This window comes from Crocuta crocuta, unplaced genomic scaffold, assembly GCF_008692635.1.
Source record: "Crocuta crocuta isolate KB4526 unplaced genomic scaffold, BGI_CrCroc_1.0 scaffold144, whole genome shotgun sequence".
In the NCBI taxonomy this organism is placed as follows: Eukaryota; Metazoa; Chordata; class Mammalia; order Carnivora; family Hyaenidae; genus Crocuta; species Crocuta crocuta.
The window spans coordinates 111,324-130,420 of NW_027529669.1; the positions used below are offsets into that span (position 1 = coordinate 111,324).

Below are 19,097 nucleotides of genomic sequence, written 5' to 3' on the forward strand. Positions count from 1 at the left end.
GGCGGGGCTCCCCGAGGTCGCTATGGCCCCCCATCCAGGCGTTCTGAAAACAGAGTGGTTGTCTCTGGTGAGTTTACTGTTCGTGAGAAGACACAGAACACTTAAGTTTTTCCTTGGGTGACCAGTGTTGACAAGTGACGAGTTTTTGTGGTAGGTCTTAAATTAGTTTTTCGGGTAAATTTAGTAAACAAGGATCACAGTGGTGGAGGTATACCTGTTACCACGTACGTTCGTACTCTTAGGTTGGTTACCTAGACTGTGAAGGTCCTTCGCAACTAATTCTCAACTCTGAATTCCAGGATCTTAACAGAGCTTGACCTAGGATCTTGAGTCAGATCATTAATTTTAAAGTAGTCTTTGTGGTAGTGTAAATTTTAAGTTTAATGTGAAATTTGGGGTGATTGGTATTGAACAAATACTTTTTTAGGACTGCCTCCAAGTGGAAGCTGGCAGGATCTGAAGGATCACATGCGTGAAGCAGGTGATGTATGTTATGCTGATGTTTACCGAGATGGCACTGGTGTCGTGGAGTTTGTACGGAAAGAAGATATGACCTATGCAGTTCGAAAACTGGATAACACTAAGTTTAGATCTCATGAGGTAGGTTTTTTACACTTACTCTTTTCTTTGGCCAGAATTGGATACAGTGGTCTTAACAATGGAATTTGAAGGTAAGATTCAGGCAAGGGTGTCCAAGTAAAGTACCAGATTACTGGTTTTAGTTGCGTTGTATTCGTTCAGCATGCCTGAAGACAGATGAAAGCTTAGATCTTCAATCGAAAGTTCTGTCTATTCAATAGGGAGAAACTGCCTACATCCGGGTTAAAGTTGATGGGCCCAGAAGTCCGAGTTATGGAAGATCACGATCTCGAAGCCGTAGTCGTAGCAGAAGCCGTAGCAGAAGCAACAGCAGGAGTCGCAGTTATTCCCCAAGGAGAAGCAGAGGATCACCACGCTATTCTCCCCGTCATAGCAGATCTCGCTCTCGTACATAAGATGATTGGTGACACTTTTTGTAGAACCCATGTTGTATACAGTTTTCCTTTACTCAGTACAATCTTTTCATTTTTTAATTCAAACTGTTTTGTTCAGAATGGGCTATAAAGTGTTGAATTGCATTCTTGTGTAATATCCCCTTGCTCCTAACATCTACATTCCCCTCATGTCTGATAAAATGTATTTTAAGTGATGTCATAGACAGGATTGTTTAAATTTAGTTAACTCTCCATGCTCTTCAGACTGTGATATTGTGTAAATGTCTATTCTGCTCTGGTTTGTGTGAACTGGGGATGTTGGGGGGTGTTTGTGGTTACCTTACCTGGGGAAGTTCTTATGTTTATCTTGCTTTTCATGTGTCTTTCTGTAGACATATCTGAAGAGATGGATTAAGAATGCTTTGGATTAAGGATTGTGGAGCACATTTCAATCATTTTAGGATTGTCAAAAGGAGGATTGAGGAGGATCAGATCAATAATGGAGGCAATGGTATGACTCCAAGTGCTATTGTCACAGATGAAATTGGCAGTATTGACCTTATACTAAAAGGCAAGGGTTTAAAGTGATTATATACATCTACCTTAAAACACTTGCAAACATCTTATGCAGTTATCTTTAGCTACAATTGCTTTGCTCTTTAAACCTTGGCAATTGTGGCAAATGTTACATTGCCCATTTTGTAACAATTTATTTTGCTCCCTTCCCCCCCTTTTTTGTTTTAATAGGGACTAATGTGGGAAGAACTGGCTAATTTGTCACAGTGCTTAGTTACAACTGTTAATGTGTGACCTGCTGTTGGTGTACATGTGGGTACAGGGTGTCTTTTAATTCCGACCAGATAGAGTATAATATCAATACTGCTAAATCTGCATGTCCTCTGTGTGACTGATAGAGCGTTGCTATTTCATTTTTTTAAGACAAAATGAAAGCAAAATAGAGAATTCCAATGTATTGGTGTAGATAATCTAGTTGGGAATATTTTTAAAGTCTCACTTTCCCCTTTTAACTAATATTCATAATTGACTCATGTTTAAAACACTTTAATTTGCAAATTAAATTGCAGATGGGAGCATTAGGTTTAGTTTAGACTTAGGGTGGGTAGCAATACCAGTAAACTTTTCAACTACATAACTTTTTGCAACCACAAAACCTGTAATACGCTGTACAGTAACAAGTGTTGGCATTATCAGTTGAACTGTAAATATAAAATGCTTCTTCCAATTAGTCTCTATGATGATTAAGTTTCTAAAATTTATCTGAACACCATTCAGAAACTTGTTTTGGGGAATTTGATAGTTATTGATGTACATCTGTTAAACTGATGACAGACATAACTCATCATTCCCCAGAAACCTTTTTTGATTACAGTATCTAACATTTTGCCTCCTCTTTTTTGGTTTTGCTGGTTATAAAGGTTTGGATTGGAGAGGGCTCACTGGATCCCAATCCTTGGAGCTGGATCATTGGATTCAAATCATAATGTGGATAGGATAGGGAGGATGAATTACAAGGATTCATGGAGCGGGATCAGATTACCAGGAACATAGGAGTGGATTCCTGCCCCAACCAAACCGCATTCGTGTGGATTTTTTTTTTTTTATTCAACTTAATTGGCTATTCCAAAGATTTTTTTTTTTTCCTATTTTTGACGATTGGAGCCCTTAAGATGCACGATGGAATTGTGTTTTGCATTTTTTGGTAAAAGGAGCAAAGCGAGGACCTGGAGATAATACGCTGGAGCAATCTCCTTGGAAGGATTCAGCACGAGTAGATGGTAAACATTTAAAGGGGAAAGGGGGGGTTTGTTTAAAATAGTAAATCAGTAAGTCACTTCTAAATTTAAAGAACAAAATTGGAGTTGAAGAATAAGTAGGTTTCCAATTGGCTATTGCCGTTTTTCTTTGAAAAAAAATAAACATTTTTTAAAAAACTATGCATGGTTGTCCTTTTTCCTCTTCATGTAAAATTTTAACTGGGTGACTATCCGATAAGCTTTGATAAGATTCTGATTCTTGTGTTATGTGTTAGTAAATTAAAGGTTCTTGAAAGATAATCTTAATAAATGGTATTAGCTATCTTAATGTTAATTGTAAAAGTTTTCAGAGAGATAAGGCAATTGTGTACATAGTATGGTAAATGAGGGGTGATCTAGTTTCTGAAAGATAAGTTTCACTTTGATGAAAATAATTAAAAATTTATAGATGTTTATTTTTTGGTGATAATCTAAACAACATAGTTTTTTGTGCAAAATTTGGGTAGTGACTAGTTCATGTTATCTTGGAGATAGTGTTGGAGATTCTCAAGCTCTTCTCAAAAATCGGTAAGTATTAAATGCTCAATTCACAGATTAGAATTCGTAACATTTACAAATTACATATTTTTTTGAAATGTGAATTCTACACTAGAATATTAACTGCTTATATTTGAATTATTGTTACTAAAAAGCTGGGCTTTAGAATTCGCCTTGTGAACCCTTCTCAACCATAAGCTTATTCTGTTTCCAAAACCTATCAAGGCAGTAATTTATATCTTAGTCTGCTAGTTCATGTATCTTTTTACTTGACAGCCCCGTGGTGCCAAATTTTCAATGAGTTGGGGGAGATTTTTAGTTAAAATCCCTAATTTTTTTTCTTTTGATTTCCTCATAGCTAGTCAAAACCATCAAAACACATTTTCTGCACCCAAAAGAAATAACTAGATCTTAACATTTGCCTTGGATGCTAATCACAGTTGGAAGCTGAATTTAAGACCACTATGCAGGTGACATAATTCCAAACCTAGAAAAAACTAGATGGGTCCTGAGAGAGATTTGCATAAGGGCACCCAACCAAAACATTTATATGAATCTTGTGGGATGTAGGGAGGAAGGGAAGGGATCATAAGTTCAAACGGAGATTCTTTTAAGTATTTAAAGAACTTGATAGAAGTTAAAGTTATTAGTTCTTAATGTGAGAATTCAAAATACAGTGTTCAAGAAGTGGAAAGATTTTTATTATTTAAAACTGACAAGTTCTGTTTTATGTGTAAAATGTGTTTTAAACTAATTTTGCAAAGGTCAGTGTGGGCTAGACTTAAAGTCTAGCCTGTGTTCGTTGAATGTGTCGGAAACCAGACCAAGATGAAACTGCCTTCACTCAAGATTGAGTGCATTGAGCCTAAGTTGAAAGGTGTGCTCTACTAAAAATTTTAGTAGTTCCAACCTCAGAATTGAAGTGAGGTGGAAAAAATAATGTCATAATAGGCTGTCTGAAGATGACAGAGAACTTGATTGTATGTTTATGAAAGGTAGAGGGTTGCCAGTCCAGACTGCTGGAAGCTGTGAGGGGAGGTGTAGGCTTTCTTTTTCAGTCTTAGGAAATGAGCCCTAAACCTCTCCTGTTTTGGCAGCTATTACAAGAAAGTCACACTGTTTTGGAACTAAAAAAGCTGCCCTGAATTGTTCCCTTTTTCTCTATTTATGTCTCCTTAGAATAGTGTAGGGAATCTATAATTTGTTATTTTCTAACCAAGGAAAAACTTAAGTCTGAGAAGCAATTATTTTTCATAACATCAGATTGAATAACCCACCTTGCTGTTCAGCCCACATCCTTCTGGAGACAAAAGGTAAGAAACCCATTTTCTGATTCCTAATTGTTTGGGATCTGAATTTTATTTTAAAAACTTGTTTAATAATTTTTTTAAAATTCTGTATAACAGATTTTTCTCATTTAAAATGTTTTTTTCTCCTAAGTTTTATACCTAAAATTTTGAGTGTTCCCATGCACACTTGTAGTGTTTAAATTGAATATGACTTCTAGAATTTCAGCTTTCTCTGTTTTATCTTTGAAACATCTTGCTCATTAGGACTGATGTGGTTTCTTTTTCAAGTTTTCTGTGTAGATGAATTTCTTGTGTCTTTGCACTTTGTATATGAAGTTGTACTGAAATTAGAAATTAAGTTATGTGTATGTATTTATCATAAATAGTATTAAAAAGAAACTATTAGGCTAAAGTTCTGTTGTCCCATAACCATCCTTTGGTTTCACTTAGTTCTATCCTGGTATAGAGTGCAGAGGGAGAAAACAGGTTCACAATCTCTTATCCAAAAAACTGAAAATTTGTTGTTGAATGTAAAACCTGACCAGAATAGATTCCTTCCTTCATTTTGCACTTTCTGGGGCTACGCTGTCTTCTGCAGAAATATTGGTGTATCATTACACAGTCACCATAGGCTTTGCTGAGGCTGTTAACATGATAGAGGCTATGTACCATATTTTAATATAAAGTGCAAATGGCTCTGAGTTTCAAATACATTTGCTTTCACCAGTTTGGGTAAGAGATTGTAGAACCCTAATAGAAAAAAGGACTCCGCCTGTATAATTTGGGGCATGTGAGTGAAAAAACTTGTTAAGTGTGGATCCTTTATTAATTGAGATGTAAGTTCCCCATCTTTTTAGCTGAAGCAGCCACGAGAAAAAAGGTATGACCCACATTTCTTTATATTCTGTCACTGTTGTGGACTCACAGTTGTACTCCACTGAATGAAATCATTCTGCCATCCTAGTGTATGTAGTGGTGGTACATTTTATTCTTTGGGGATACTTTTCTTCAGTACTTTACAGGATTTTACATTGATCCATCTGATCCTATAAAAGACGCTGGGATTGGCATGAAATAATGAGATTATAAGGAAGCATCTGTTCATTGTGTTAATTTTGATTGTCTACTGAATACATGGTAATCCTGGCAAAAACTTTAAAAAGAGGCCCAGGAAGTTAGACTTGGGGGATGCTTCTTGATAACTTAAAGCTATACCTGACAGACTTAAAGGTGGTTGTGATTTTGTAGGAATAGAGGAATTTTTTTCAGTGTTTTTTTTTTCTCCCCCGAGAGAGAGTGCATGAGCAGGGGAGGGTCAGAGAGAGAGGGAGATACACAATCTGAAGCAGGTTCCGGGCTCTGAGCTGGCTGTCAACACAGAACCCGATGCGGGGCTTGAACCCACAAACTGTGAGATGATGACCTGAGCCGAAGTCGGATGCTTAACCGACTGAGCCACCCAGGCAGCCCAGAATTTTTCTGTAAGTAAAAGCAGAATGCTCCTGTAGCACACAAAAAGTGAATAAATTAGTCTTTGTCATGGAGAAGTTAGTTCAGGCAGAAATCACCTTATAATAAACATTGTAAGTTTCTGAAGCTGGGTGATCAGGGAGAGAAACTTTACACCCATACCTTTGCATCAGGAGGTTGCAGTTGTAGGTAGATGTGCAAAACATGAAACGATACTTAAGATCTTGAGTTCTTCAGATCCTGGGTGTCTGTCTTAAGCACAAAGGAGTTAACAAGTTAAATGTCTTTAACTCCTGTGGCCCTGTAACTTAAAACTGTTCTCTGTGTCGACTATTGATAGAACGATCTGTGTGAAGATAGTGGGAATTGAGAGCTTCTCTAGAATGTTATACTCCTCTTCACCAAATATGAACAAAACCACTTGTAGGGATGCCAGATATCTTTTTTTTTTTTTTTTTAACATTCCACTCCTGTTTGAGTAAATGCTCGGGGAAACTTTGTAGCCACTAGAGGGAGCTATTACACAAAATCAACCAGGAAATTCTCCCTACTGTAAAATATCCCTAAAGCAAGTTGGAAAGCAAGTACCTTAATCTTCTCTGTTAGCTTCAAAGTTAAGTGGAATTTTTTTGAGTAAGTTTTCTCACTATAATTTTACCTTTGCCTTCTCATCTGTTGAGTAAGGATCCATTTAAGTTTTGGAAGAGCTTTATTAGTACTGAACCTCTAGAAAAATAGGTCTAGGTTTGGGGGCTTAGGAAAAACTGCTGTAGATGTGAATCTGTTTTCCTGCCTCCCTTGTGTACCTACAGGTATAGATCACTAAGGCCAGAAATCTAAGAACTGGGTGCAGGAGTCGATGTGCTGCACAAAGCAATCTAGGCATAAAATTGGTACCATACTAGGAAAAACAAATAAGCATTCAGGGACCTTTGTTGCTTGTTTATGTGGTGTGAAACAGGTTTCTGGAGTCTTATTTCTCAGTGTTATGAAAGACTTAATGAGTATTAGTGTGTCTTAAAATTCTGCTTATTCATCAGGTTAACTGTTGACATTTTTTCTGTTCTCTAGGCCTTGCTTAACTAGCTACAGAGAGTTACCTTGTGACCATAAAGTCTGTACCTATAGTTCTCTTGTCCAGTTTACTTAATGCCATTTTATATTAAGAAAGCTTAAATTTTAGCATGTCATTCCCATCATTCCCTCCCTATAACCTTAATATTGCAAAGAATGTAAACCTCTTGTTTAAATTCACTATAAAAATACTGTTAAGTTTTGGGCCCAGTCGATGATACAGTTTACTCAAAATGGATGTGGGAGCACTCACCTTAAAACATTGATAGTAGAAACTTGTATGCTTTGAAGAATTTCTAAAAGAGCAAATAAAAGTATTTTTTCAAGAGAGAAGAATCAAATTTACAGATTCCCTGCCTGCTTAACTAACATTTTATATGGCAAGTGTAGCCACGGACGGTGGTTGCTGACAGCAGGCTTGGTACAGGTTGGACTGAGAGGACTATAGGTTGATTATGCTTGTCTTTAATCCTAACAGTGTTAGGTATGTGGTCTCTTTAGTTGAATTTGTGAAGAGGCGTTCTAAAACCAAAATTGTACAGTTGGAAGTCCAGAATTCTTTGTAAAAGAAAAAGGCTGAACTTGGAGATTGTAAACTGCCAGAGGCATGGTAGAATTGTGTCCTGAGGTGCTGTAGGGGAGCCTTAATACATAAAGTTTGGGATAAGTTTTCAAATTGTGGCAGGGATTAAGGTTTAAAACTTAGGAATGGACTGCTGCATCAGTCAAAAGGCAACCAACAGCCTTTAAATAGGACTTGGAAGTCCTAGGCTGAATCTCTTCTGCCCTTTAAGTGGCCTGCTTGGAAATTTGAATTAACAACATCTACTGTATGGTCAGTGAATTTCAAGTGTGGTTAGAAATTCATTAGTGTCCTCACCCCCCGCCCCAGCTGTCCACCAGCCACCGATGGTAGAGTGGGTTTTTTTTTTTGGTTTTTTTTTTTTTTTTTAATGAAAAAATTTATCCTGTCACTCCCTACTAGAGTTTTTTGAAACCTCATTGCTTGGAGGTTACTCTTAGAAATAAGGTACCTGAGGCCCTTGGTAACCTAGCCCTGCCTTACCTTTATAGCCTCATCTTAAGCCCTCCCCCTGATTCGCTCCATATCCCAGGACTTGGCATTCCCCAGCATTTCTTGGCATTTGGTCCTAAGTGTTCTTTCCACCTGCGATGCTTTCCATCTCTTCTGTTAGAGAGATGTAACTTAACATTGGCTAGTATCTCAAAAATCACCTCCTGGAAACTTAGTGCCTGTCATACAGACAGAATCATTCCTTTGTAGACACAGACTTGTGTATGTGTGTACCTCGAGTATAGCTAGGTCACCTGGCTTGCTTGCAGTATCCAGCCAGCTACACCAGCTTTCTTGTTTGCATTTTATTTTCCTGACGAACCAAGATGGTGTCTGGCACGATAGTCCCTAAATAAACTTACTTGAGTAAATACTTTTGGTCCTTCCCCTATTTCCACAGAGTATTTCTACTGTATCTTAAAACTTTTGCCATTCTGCCTTGATTATCAGTGAGTTGTTTATGTCTGTCTTTTCTAACAGGTCATAACCTTTCTTCCTCCCCCTTCCAGGTACATAGCACAAAATAGCTATGCACTGAATAGACACTCAAGATAATCATTCAGTTGCTTTGGAAGAGAAACCTAGAAATTTGAATTATTTCCCATTCTGAATATCTTGAATAAGTAACCCGTAAAATATTAGGTCTACATTTTTTCTGTGTCTAAGTTCGGAATAAATCTTTGTTATTTATTGTGTAGTAGTAGAAGCTAAATATTTGTATGTAACATTAAAATATCATTTTCCATTCTGTGACCTCCTGGAGTGTTTCTAATTATTTTTGGAGACTTTTTTTTTTAAAGAAATGTGAGTTATAAAATAAACCAAGAGTGACATCCACGTCTTAAGACGTGAAATGTTGGCTAGCAGCCCAGCAAGCACACTACAGCAAAGACCACTGAAAGTGATTCCTTTGTACTCTAGAGTTAGGTAGTACATTTGCATATGACTTTCTATATAACCACTTCTTAGCCATAGTACCATTACATCTACAACTTGAACTACAGGTTATTTGCCAGATAATAGTTCAAAATGCTGTTTAGTTTGCATGCCATCTGCATTTGTTGTACCAGCATCCTTATCTGTACTACACCCAAATTCGTCACGAAAGTGTTGTAGCTGATCTCATGTCAACTCCCCTAATACAAATCAACGGTAGGAGGTCTGCCTTTCCAGTTTGTCACTGTTCCGCAATCACAACTTCCCTTGGCTCTGGTTGATCGGGTAAATGCTGACCGTGCTTGTTTGTACTTTCGTATTTGTAGACCTTTCTCCCTCCCCACTTAAGTTACCCTGAAGCTCCAAGTCCTGATCATCCTCAGTGAAACTTCATTCCTGAGACTATAAACTTCATACCATAGCTCTCTTCTCTGTGATGCATTTAATCTCACCATTTTATTACTGTTGAAAGTTTTGTGTTTTTTTAGTACTCACTGAGGTTTCTGTAGAAGTATTTGTATCTCCCATTCAGCCAAATACAGTGCTGAAAGAACTTTTATTCCTTAAAAGCAACAAACTATAGAAGCCTATTTCGCAAGCTTGGGTATCTGGGTGGATTATTTGAGAAACCTGTGCTGTTCTTAACATTGCATCAAATAATTCCTCCTCAGATGTGAAACTAGGAAATTCAAATTTAAATTCTAGCCTAATCCAAGTAGGGAAATGTTAGTGTTGCCCCATATATCAATCTGATAAAGACCAGAAGAACGGTTTTTTAAATTCTGGTTTTGTTTTGTTTTTTTGCAATCCCTGCACCCTTTGAAAATCCCGATCAAGCATTGATGCTGTTGTCTCCCTAAGGGTAGAATGGTCTTGGTGCTTCCTCCTGTGTCGCCTTTTTATATCATTCTTAATCCTGATTCCTAACAGAAGAAGCTTTAAATTACTTCCAGACTTCGTGGTCCTACCGAAGTGAGAATTCCTGCAGATTTCTCTTTGGGGTTGGATTATTTTGGTGGTTACTTATTTATCCAAAAAGGCATTCATATGTGAAGATTTATATAGAATTTAGGAAGTGGGTGGTATATTTCCTTGGTTTGGGAGAGTCTTAACATGACTCCAGGACCCTAACCCTGGTAGCTGAATTGTCTCAAAGCCAAGAGACTCAACAAACCTTCCCTTCCACACACACCGTACCAACACTCCCCTGCCGTTTGCCTCTAATTCTTCCACCCCTTCATGATCAGCTAAAGACTTCAGCATTCTTGGACTAATTGCACTGTAATTTCTGCTTTGCTTTTTTTGTTTATATATTGTCACATGTATGCGCTTCATGTTGCTTTCAGTCTGTTGTATAGTTTTGTATACATGTATATCCCCTGGTTACGCAGTAAACTAAGAGCAAGCACTGTGTTTTTGACAATTCCAAGATGCTCGGTATACTAATACCTTAATGTTTATGAATGAATATGTTCATGAAATCCTAGGCAGGTACCCTGCATGGCTTAGATAAATAGTGTGGTCCTCTAATCAGATTTGGCTTATTTCCAAAGTAGGGACTTCAAGGGTTCATGCCCTCGCTACCTTTTTTTTTTTTTAAAGGAAAAATGCAAAGGCATAAGACAAATACCTTATTCTCAGTGAAAGTAGTAGCTAACTGTTCCATGAAGTACTTTGATTTATTATAACCCTTGAGTGGCATTAGCTTCATTTTGCAGTTGATGAAATAGGCTCAAAGATAATTAAAAGTGACAGGCCCAGAACTTGAATCTTGTCTTGTGACAAATTTGTTCATTTTACTACCACATTACTTGTTTTTTGTTTGGTTGGTTTTTTCTTTTAAGCCAGCCTGCCTTTTCCAGTGGGGTGGTTTCTAGGGACTCGAGTGAAAATGACCTGTAATATCACCTGCTACCACCAGGGTGTCCCATCGTGCTGTCTTTGATCCATGTTTTAGTCCTAGTGGCTGTGGCCCAGAGCTCAGCAGCAGGAAAGTGGGGTGCTTAACTCCCTGTCTTTCTAGCATGCAGTGCAAAGCCAGCATCAGAGGCCCTTGCCCTCTTTTAACCCCTACGAGTCAGGCTGGCTTCAGGACACAGCCAGGGCTTGGCTAGACACTCCTAATGAGGGGGCAGCCCACAAAGGACAGACATTAGGATAGAAAAGACCCTGTGAACAGGTAAATGTCCACAAATCTGCATTTGTTCTGGTAGCTGAATATACACTTAACACAAATGGATATTCGTAAAAGAGATCCACCACAGAAAGATTGAATTGCTTTACTACTCAAGGTAGATGAGTTTTAAAAGCCAGTGTGTAGTGACTTGAGAAAAAGTCTGCATTACACTTAGCCCTGAGCATACAACCTCTTAGGCATCTGTATTTGATATTCAACAATCTTTTATTACAATCTTCAGTGTTAAAACTATAACTTATGTGAGAACTAATGAGATGAAGTCTCTTACTAGTAAAGAGGTCAAACACCCGCTTTAAATTTATTTTTTCCTTCCAGTGCTCTTCAAGCACTTTGTACGAATGTCTGATTCTTTTCAAGTTTTAGTTCTCCCCTGGAGGAGCTCCTTAAAAGTATCCCCAGTGACTAGTACAGTTCCAGACATTTAATAGGTGCTCAGTTGATACTTGTATATTGAAATAGCAAAGCCTTCATAATAGATTATGGTTATACATGAGCCATTTCTCTAAGGAGAGAGTCTACGTTAGGGATAGTGAGGACTTTGATTTGTCTTCCAGCTGATTAGAACCTTTTATGAACTAGGAAAGTAATTCTTGGGAGGTCCTGGACTGCCTTTCAAATCTGAATGAAATATGTCATTTCTGGGTAGAAATTAATTAGCATGGCCTGAATTTTATTTTACCCATGCAATATCTCTTCACCAGGGCTCTTAAGCCACCAGGATAGGCTTACTAAATTAGAGTGAACATTACTGATGGGAGATATTGATTGGTAGTTCCCTTTAACCTTTTTGCTACTTGTCTTCCCTGTGTGTTCCCATCCCCAAATTCCTGTGGTTTTAAGGTAATCAGTGGAATAAATCCTAAACCTTCTTGTAGTAGTCCTTTTCAGTTTTCTCATGTCTTTTGGTGAGAGGGCTAGTCACAGATTACAGTACCAATTTGAACCCTTCCATCTGCTTTGCCTAAGTGATCAGAATAACTGAGCTAAATTAACATGTCAAACATGGGGGGGGGGGCTTCCTCAGGCTTCATGAGTTTTGCTGAGTACTACATAGGGGACTCAATGAATATTTAGGAATAAAAGTTACCAGTTCCAGTGTCCCTGAGATGCGTCACTAAAGGATTTTTTCATCCCCTAATTATAAATCTGTAAATGCATTAGTAGATTGGTCTGAAGATGCACTTCCGTATATGAAGAGTAAGTATATTGCCTTTCCTATCTAAAGTGCAAACTACTAAAAGGCAGAAATCATGTGTAACCTAACCCCCAGAATGCCGGTTTCTGAGATTACCTTATACCTACCTGATGCCCCGGAAGCTTTTTTTCACAGGCTTGGATATGGCTTTCTGAGTAGTCCCTGCTGAATGAAAGATGAGAGGAAGTGAAAGGACAGGTGGGTCAGGCAGAGGAAGCTGGAAAAACAAGAGGAAATAGCTAGGAGCTGGGGGGCGGTGAAGGGGGCGGTACTTATGTAAGGTCAGTAAAAAAAAGCAGAGGACAGGGTCAGTCCTTGGGGGTAGAGGGCTGATTTACTTCTGTCAGGTAGTTGAGTAGAGCTTTGTACACTTTGTTGAAAAGACTATAAAGTTACTTCAGGAGACAAATCTAGATTCTCTGACCCATCTTCCCTATTTACCAGAGTAAATTGTTCATCAAGTCAAAACCACTGTCCTCTAGGAATTCTGGTCCCCTTCAATTCTAGCAAAGAGCTTGCTGCCTCTGCTCAGGCAATCAAGGATACAATGTTTGGAGTAGTATTTGCGATAGCTGTAAGCCTGATGTTTTATTCACAGCTTAAGGAGCAAATGCAGAGTACAGCTGTTGTCCCTAACAGCTTGCCTGGTTCCTGCACCTGCTTTTATGCCTAGACCCAATGACTGAGCTTTAGGTAGTGTCTAGTTCAGAGACTGCTCAGGGTCAAGAAACACCTTTAAAGGAGCGAATTCCCTCCCCTGGAGCCTTAGCCAGATCTTAATGCTATCCTGGCCTTGCGTTGCCATCTTTTGGCATTGCTTTCTAGAATGGAGCAGCCTTCCTAAAGCTTAGTCTAGCTAGTGTTGTGATGCCACATCAGTGTCTTAGGTCACCACTGCTCGCTTCCCTCACACAGGCAACATAATGCATTAGTTCCCCGGGAATGGGGGAATCCTCAGCAGAACATCAGATTGACCCGATGAGGCTTTTTCTTAATTCTAGGTCCATGAAAGGGAGAGGAAGGACTACGGATGCAGAAAGAGGGAACCATAAAATCCACATGTATTAATATGCTAACTCTGGAGATTTCTGAGAAACAAAACCCTTCTTGAATTCTGGACTACCCCTAAATCTGGTGTGAAGAAATTATTAACGAGGTGTGTCTATCAGGGTTTGGGTAAAGAATATTCATTTGATGTATTTTGGTTTTGCTCTGCCCCTACTCTTCACAACATGTGGACAGGCATTAATAAGTAGTATTTTTTTTCTTTTTCTTTTTTTTTTTTTTTGCAAATGAATGGTGTTTTTCTGGTAATGCAGATGGATAGCACAGTGCTGTTCAGGGTCATTACATCCCTCTTTTAACCAGTGGAATGTGTTTGGGGTGGAGGTTAAAGCCACTGTACTAGAATAACCATTCATGTAAGGATTTATGTTTCTGACTATTAGCGTGATGTCATAACTGAGCTAATTAAGCTTTTAGTGTGGGTTAGTACCACCAAGTTTGTGTGACTTGTTGGTTATCAACTTTTTTTCAAGCTTAGCCATTACCCTGTGCTTGGGGCATCTGAGGGCAGGGAGGAACAGGTGGCCAAAGGAGAAATGTTTGGTGCCTGAGAGTATGTTTTCCAGTTGTATTGAATTTCTTACTTGGTGTATTTTTGACCTGTCTTACTTTCTTTCCTTCTTGTGTCCTATGCTATTTTGTTGGCTACTTGTTAGATGTTCTATGTCAGTCATTTAAGAGTTGTGAAATGGAAGTTAGTTTTTCTACTTAAATGCTTTGTGGATGGAACTGATAGGTTTTGCATTGATTCCTGGTAGCTTCTTTCTAGAAGAGTTAAAGTGATAAATGTGTTTCCTTGGCTTCGGACTTGTTTTTGGCATGTTGGGGATGTGACCCTTCTTAGAAACAATAGTGTTTTAGAACCCTCAACTACTAGTCAAACTAAATGTCTATCAGGAAAATGAGATTTGTTTCCTGTACCTTTGTTCTCTGTGACTGTCCAGCTGTCAAGGAACTTAAATAGGTATTCAGAGGGAGAAGTTCTCCATTGTTTCCCCTTCCTCACCTTACCAGTTAAAGCAGAAATAACTAGTGATGACACTTTAGGTGGTGGAATTGAAACACAAACCCAACTTCTGACCACATGGGCCACAGGCAATTGGCTTAGGCCCTTAGTGTGGTTATGAAGTTGGGGTGGACTGGAGGGGGGTGGGGAGATTACTTCTGCTTTCCTCCGAGAAGCTTGGCTGGGTGGTGGTGGTGTCTTGTTTTGATTTGGAGGATTGGGGGTGTTCCCTTTAAAATGTGCCTCCTTTCCTCCTTGATTGCACTGAGGCTGGTAATGAAGGGGGGTAAACACTTCTCTCTGGCCAATTTTTTTTTTTTTTTTGGTATTTGCAAATATTCCATTCTTGGCTTGTGTTAGATTTGTTCATTGTCCATTCTAGCTTTTTTTGCATGAAGAATTAATCCATTAACTTGACAGATTCATTGAAGCCTCTTTTAACTTCTTTGGAGTAGATCTTCCCTATTGAAAGTTTTCGATTTGATTTGTTTTCAGTTTGTTAAGCAGTCTTACTTGGGGACAGGTAATTGACAACAGCAGAGATGTTTCCTATTCCTAGGATGCTAAATCTAATTATAACCCTAAATGTACTCACAGGATTTTAAAATTCTCTCCGAAATAGGAAGGAAATATCCTGTTGCTCTCTAAAGTTTGCTAAAAGTTGTCTTTAGAAAAGCTGATCTTAAAAAAAAAAAAAAAGGATTTCTTTTAAAGTTTTTATTAAGTAATCTCTACACCCAACGTGGGCCTCAAACCCACGGCCCCCACATCAAGAGTTGCGAGCTCCTCCAAGTGAACCAGCCAAGCGCCCCTTGAAAAGTTGATCTTAATAGGCATCTTCCTTTGTCATGTGTCATTAGCCTTTTGTCAGCTTACCTTAGGGCTCTTCCAGAGAAGAATGAGGCGTGGTGAAAACCCTGTTACTTGGAAAGAAAGTGAGAGGAATAATCAACTAACTCAGAACTGTTAGGTAGAGTTCACAGCCCCAAAGTTAATCTAGAACCACTAAATAGCACCAATAAAAATATTTACTTAGGACTTGTTCTATTACAGGAAATGTTCTAGGCATTTTACATACATTTCTCATTTAATTCACAAATCACCACTGTGAGATACGTATTTATTTTGTCCTCATTTTCCAGATGAGGCAATAAGACCCTGGAAGGTTAAGTGACTGACTGACAGGTTATACACACTGGGGCAGAGGAGGTGGGAAAGAGGAAACTGATTAAGGTGAGGAGGAGGGGATCTCAAGTTTTATTTCGGTAGATGTAGGCACACTTTTTTTTTTTTTTTGCTTAGACACCAAACATTTCAGTTAATCTGTCTGAAGGTAGCACTATTGATTCACCCACTGAAAGTTGTTTACAATAATCAGGATAAATTTACTGTCTTTAGACATCTCTAGTCTTTTCACTTTCTCCAGTATTGTCTGTGGAAGCTGTTTGAGGAGGGGCTCATTTGTTGGTCGTTAAGAATATTGTCTGTCCTAAGGGCAGAAATGCCCCTTCTAGGGATGGAGTCTTTAATCTTACTGGTTTCATCATATTCCTCAAAACATTTGGAGCTGATGGGTTTTGAGTAATTGTTCGAAACCAGAGGGAAAATATCCTAACGTTTAAAATTTCATCTGAATTTAAGAGGCTATTAAATTTTCTTTTTAAGGGAGGGTTTGGGGAACAATCAGGAATTTGGGTTTCTCTCCTGGATAGAGCCATTTTCCCCAAGAAAAGTGATACTTCTGAATCCCAGCTCTTCGGTAACGAGAACTGGACTGTTTTCACTTGACCTCTATTTCCTGTTGGTGAGAAAACTCCTCTCCAGAGGTACTATGAGAAAGATTGCTGGACAAGGGTTTCTAGATCTTGGAATAAGTTCAAGAGTCTGGGAATATCGTCGTCAGAATTATGGTCTTCATAAGCACTAGTTTGCATGATCCTGAAGTTTCATTTCTAACACCCTTTGAAACACTGCAAAGTAGGAAAGGCTAAACTGGGGAGGAGGAAAACTTAGTAGAAAATTACATAGCCCTTGAGGTGACTCTGTGGTCAAGAAGCAGAGATGTGGAGTCACTGAATGAAAATGAAAGAACAGGCAGTGTCTAAGGTTAGAATTGAGATTTTAGTTTACCTAGTTAATTCCTTAGATTTACATCTTACTTCCCTCCTTATCTTGCATGTGCATATAAACTTAGGCTTCCTGAGCCATTTTATTTATCTCCCCAAATAAGACTACCGGGGGACATTTTTATAGAGACATAAGTAAGCCACTGCAGCAGCTTAGCTGAGGAATGTATGAGAAACTATTCATCCTTTTCTGTCCCCTCCTGTCTTAGGCTGATCTGTCCCCTGATGTGCTACCTGCTTCTGATACTGATCCACACTGCAGAACTTCTCATTCATCCCCAAGGCCTCCAAGCAATGTCCAATAGGGAATCGACTCTAAAAGGAACCAGGCCAACGTGTGCAGCCCTTTCCTTCTGGTGACTGAGGGGAGGAAAGAGCGGGAGGGGGGGTATACATGTGTAGTGGGTGGAAGGGAAACACAGACTGTCAAATGACTATACCTCTTCAGTTTCTTTTACGAATAGAATTCTGCAACCATACTATTACTATTGTGTAAATCTAGGGGAAGTTCAAGATGGTGACCTTGATTAGAATGTGTCTGGAGAGGAATAAATGGAGTGCATGAGATAAGAGACCGTTGGTTGTGAAAGATGTTGAAGTCTTGAAATAATGTGACCATCTGAGGAATTTTTTTTTTTAAGCCAGGGTTTATAAAAATATCACCGATACAGCCTGCCCCCACATTTCTCGCCACAGGAGACTTCTTGGACTGGAGACATTTGTTTAATAATAGCTTGTCTCTGATATTCCCAGTAGCTACCTCTCTGCGAGGAGAGGATAGCAAACGTTCAGGACATCATCATACAAAGTTCCAGTAGCAGTGACGCCTACACGGAAGACTTGGAACTGCAAACAGGCTGGGGTCACCTCAGTGACATCTGACGCCGTCCAACCACAAGTTCGGTTTTTGTTTTGTGGGGTGAGAAAGCAGACTGTACTAAAGGACAAAAATGATTTCTTATCTATACTTCTCACTTGTTTTTATTCTTTTGGCGGGAGAGGGGGATGTTCGGGTAAAATGTCATATCCTATCTGGAGTTAAGGGGAGGATGGGAAAGCTCAGCCCTTCGCCCAAGGATCAGCCAGTAATGACATCTCTGCGCGTGGGAAGTGTTTCCCTCAGCTGGGAGGATCTGAGGCTGCACCCCAGTGGGATTCCTTTTTAGAGCTGGAGGGCCACTCCGAGGCAGATGCACAGCGTAGCAGTAGTGCGGAGGCTTTAGCTGGCTGGGGAGGAACTGCCAGAGGGGAGAGACACTCGAAGCCCTGGGGGCTTCCCCCAATCTGGAGGCTCGGGCTGTGCCGCGTCTACGGGACTGAAGAGCCGGCTGACCGCCGTGGCCTGTGCCTTCCANGCTGGCGCCCCGAGAGGCGGCTCCGCAGTGCCCAGCGAGCCCGCGCCAGACCCTGGCGTCCTCCATCTTCTCTCCTGCGCTCCCCCTGCTCCAGCTGCCTGAGCCGCGGACNCCGGCGGAGCGGGGCTGCTGAGGTGAAAGGAGGCGGCCTCACGGGGTGCGGGGGAGAGAGCAGGCCTCGGGGTGAACCCCGGGCCCCCCCCCAGCACACTCACGCACACGCACACACCCTTCCCTCCCGCCCTGAAGGGGAAGGGAGGAGGCCGGTCGCTGTCACCACCCGCGGCCCAGAGAAAGGAGGGCGCCGGGCCGCTGGATAGCGCGGGCCGCTTGGCCACCGCGCGCCTGGCCCGGGTCCGCACCGTGGGGTGAGGGGGGGTCCCCAGGTCCTACTCTGAGCGCCCCCCCCCGCACTTCATCCATCTTTCGCTCGCTCTCCTTCCGTTTCACCTCCCTCTCCTCTTTTTGTGTATGTGTTGACTTTCTGACCCCCCCATCCNCGCTTTCCCTCGCGTTCCACCTCGGACGTGCCCTCCTACCAAGTGGGGGAGACGGAAAGTGGAGAACGCAAACAAAGTCCGCTTACAAAGCCCCCAGATGAGTCATTGGGGTGTTGGTCTACACTTTCAGCAAGAAACTTAAAAGTGACTGTAGCCGATACGTTGGCACTCCTCTTGCCTGCCCGTTTTAGGTGGGGAACCCCTGTTGGGAAGACCTAGGCTGGAACTTATTTTTTCCCTGCTTCGTTTCTATTTGCAAACGAATCGCTTAGTGGGCAGTAGTGATGAGCTCACGGGAAAACTTCGGAACCGGAGGAGGTTAAGGAAGCTTGTCACTTTAAAGGCGTTCTTCCCGCCTCTCTGGGTTATTTTCCTTCTTTGAACAACTTTGTGAAATCCCAAACGCCTTGCTTGGGCGCTGGAGACCTTTGAAACTAACCAGGAATGGATGCAGCATTCTCAAAAAATCCTCCCAGCCACTGGACCCATCCCGGTGGAGATAATATATAGAGGATTGGATAAT

At 40.4% G+C, this 19,097-nt stretch overlaps 1 protein-coding gene and 1 long non-coding RNA gene across 3 annotated transcripts in view; both read left to right on the top strand.

Annotated features, from left to right (window-relative positions):
- The window catches only part of SRSF1 (serine and arginine rich splicing factor 1), a 3,793-nt gene extending 864 nt beyond the window's left edge, over positions 1-2,929 (top strand). The window contains exons 2-5 of one of the 2 annotated variants that reach the window (XR_013334793.1): positions 1-67; positions 428-600; positions 801-1,485; positions 2,411-2,929. The exon at positions 1-67 is cut by the window's left edge and continues 136 nt beyond it. Coding sequence is in view for 1 of the 2 variants with exons in the window: in XM_077762846.1 (XP_077618972.1) it covers positions 1-67; positions 428-600; positions 801-995 (435 nt within the window). In the remaining variant the exon portion in view is untranslated. Of the gene's footprint in view, positions 68-427; positions 601-800 lie in introns of both variants that reach the window. The other variant, XM_077762846.1, reaches the window with a different exon arrangement.
- Positions 2,930-4,607: 1,678 nt separating this feature from the next.
- LOC144230561 (uncharacterized) lies at positions 4,608-17,686 on the top strand. The gene is made up of 3 exons (XR_013334794.1): positions 4,608-13,678; positions 16,929-17,075; positions 17,361-17,686. It is a non-coding gene; the product is annotated as an uncharacterized LOC144230561 (long non-coding RNA).
- Positions 17,687-19,097: the final 1,411 nt, after the last annotated feature.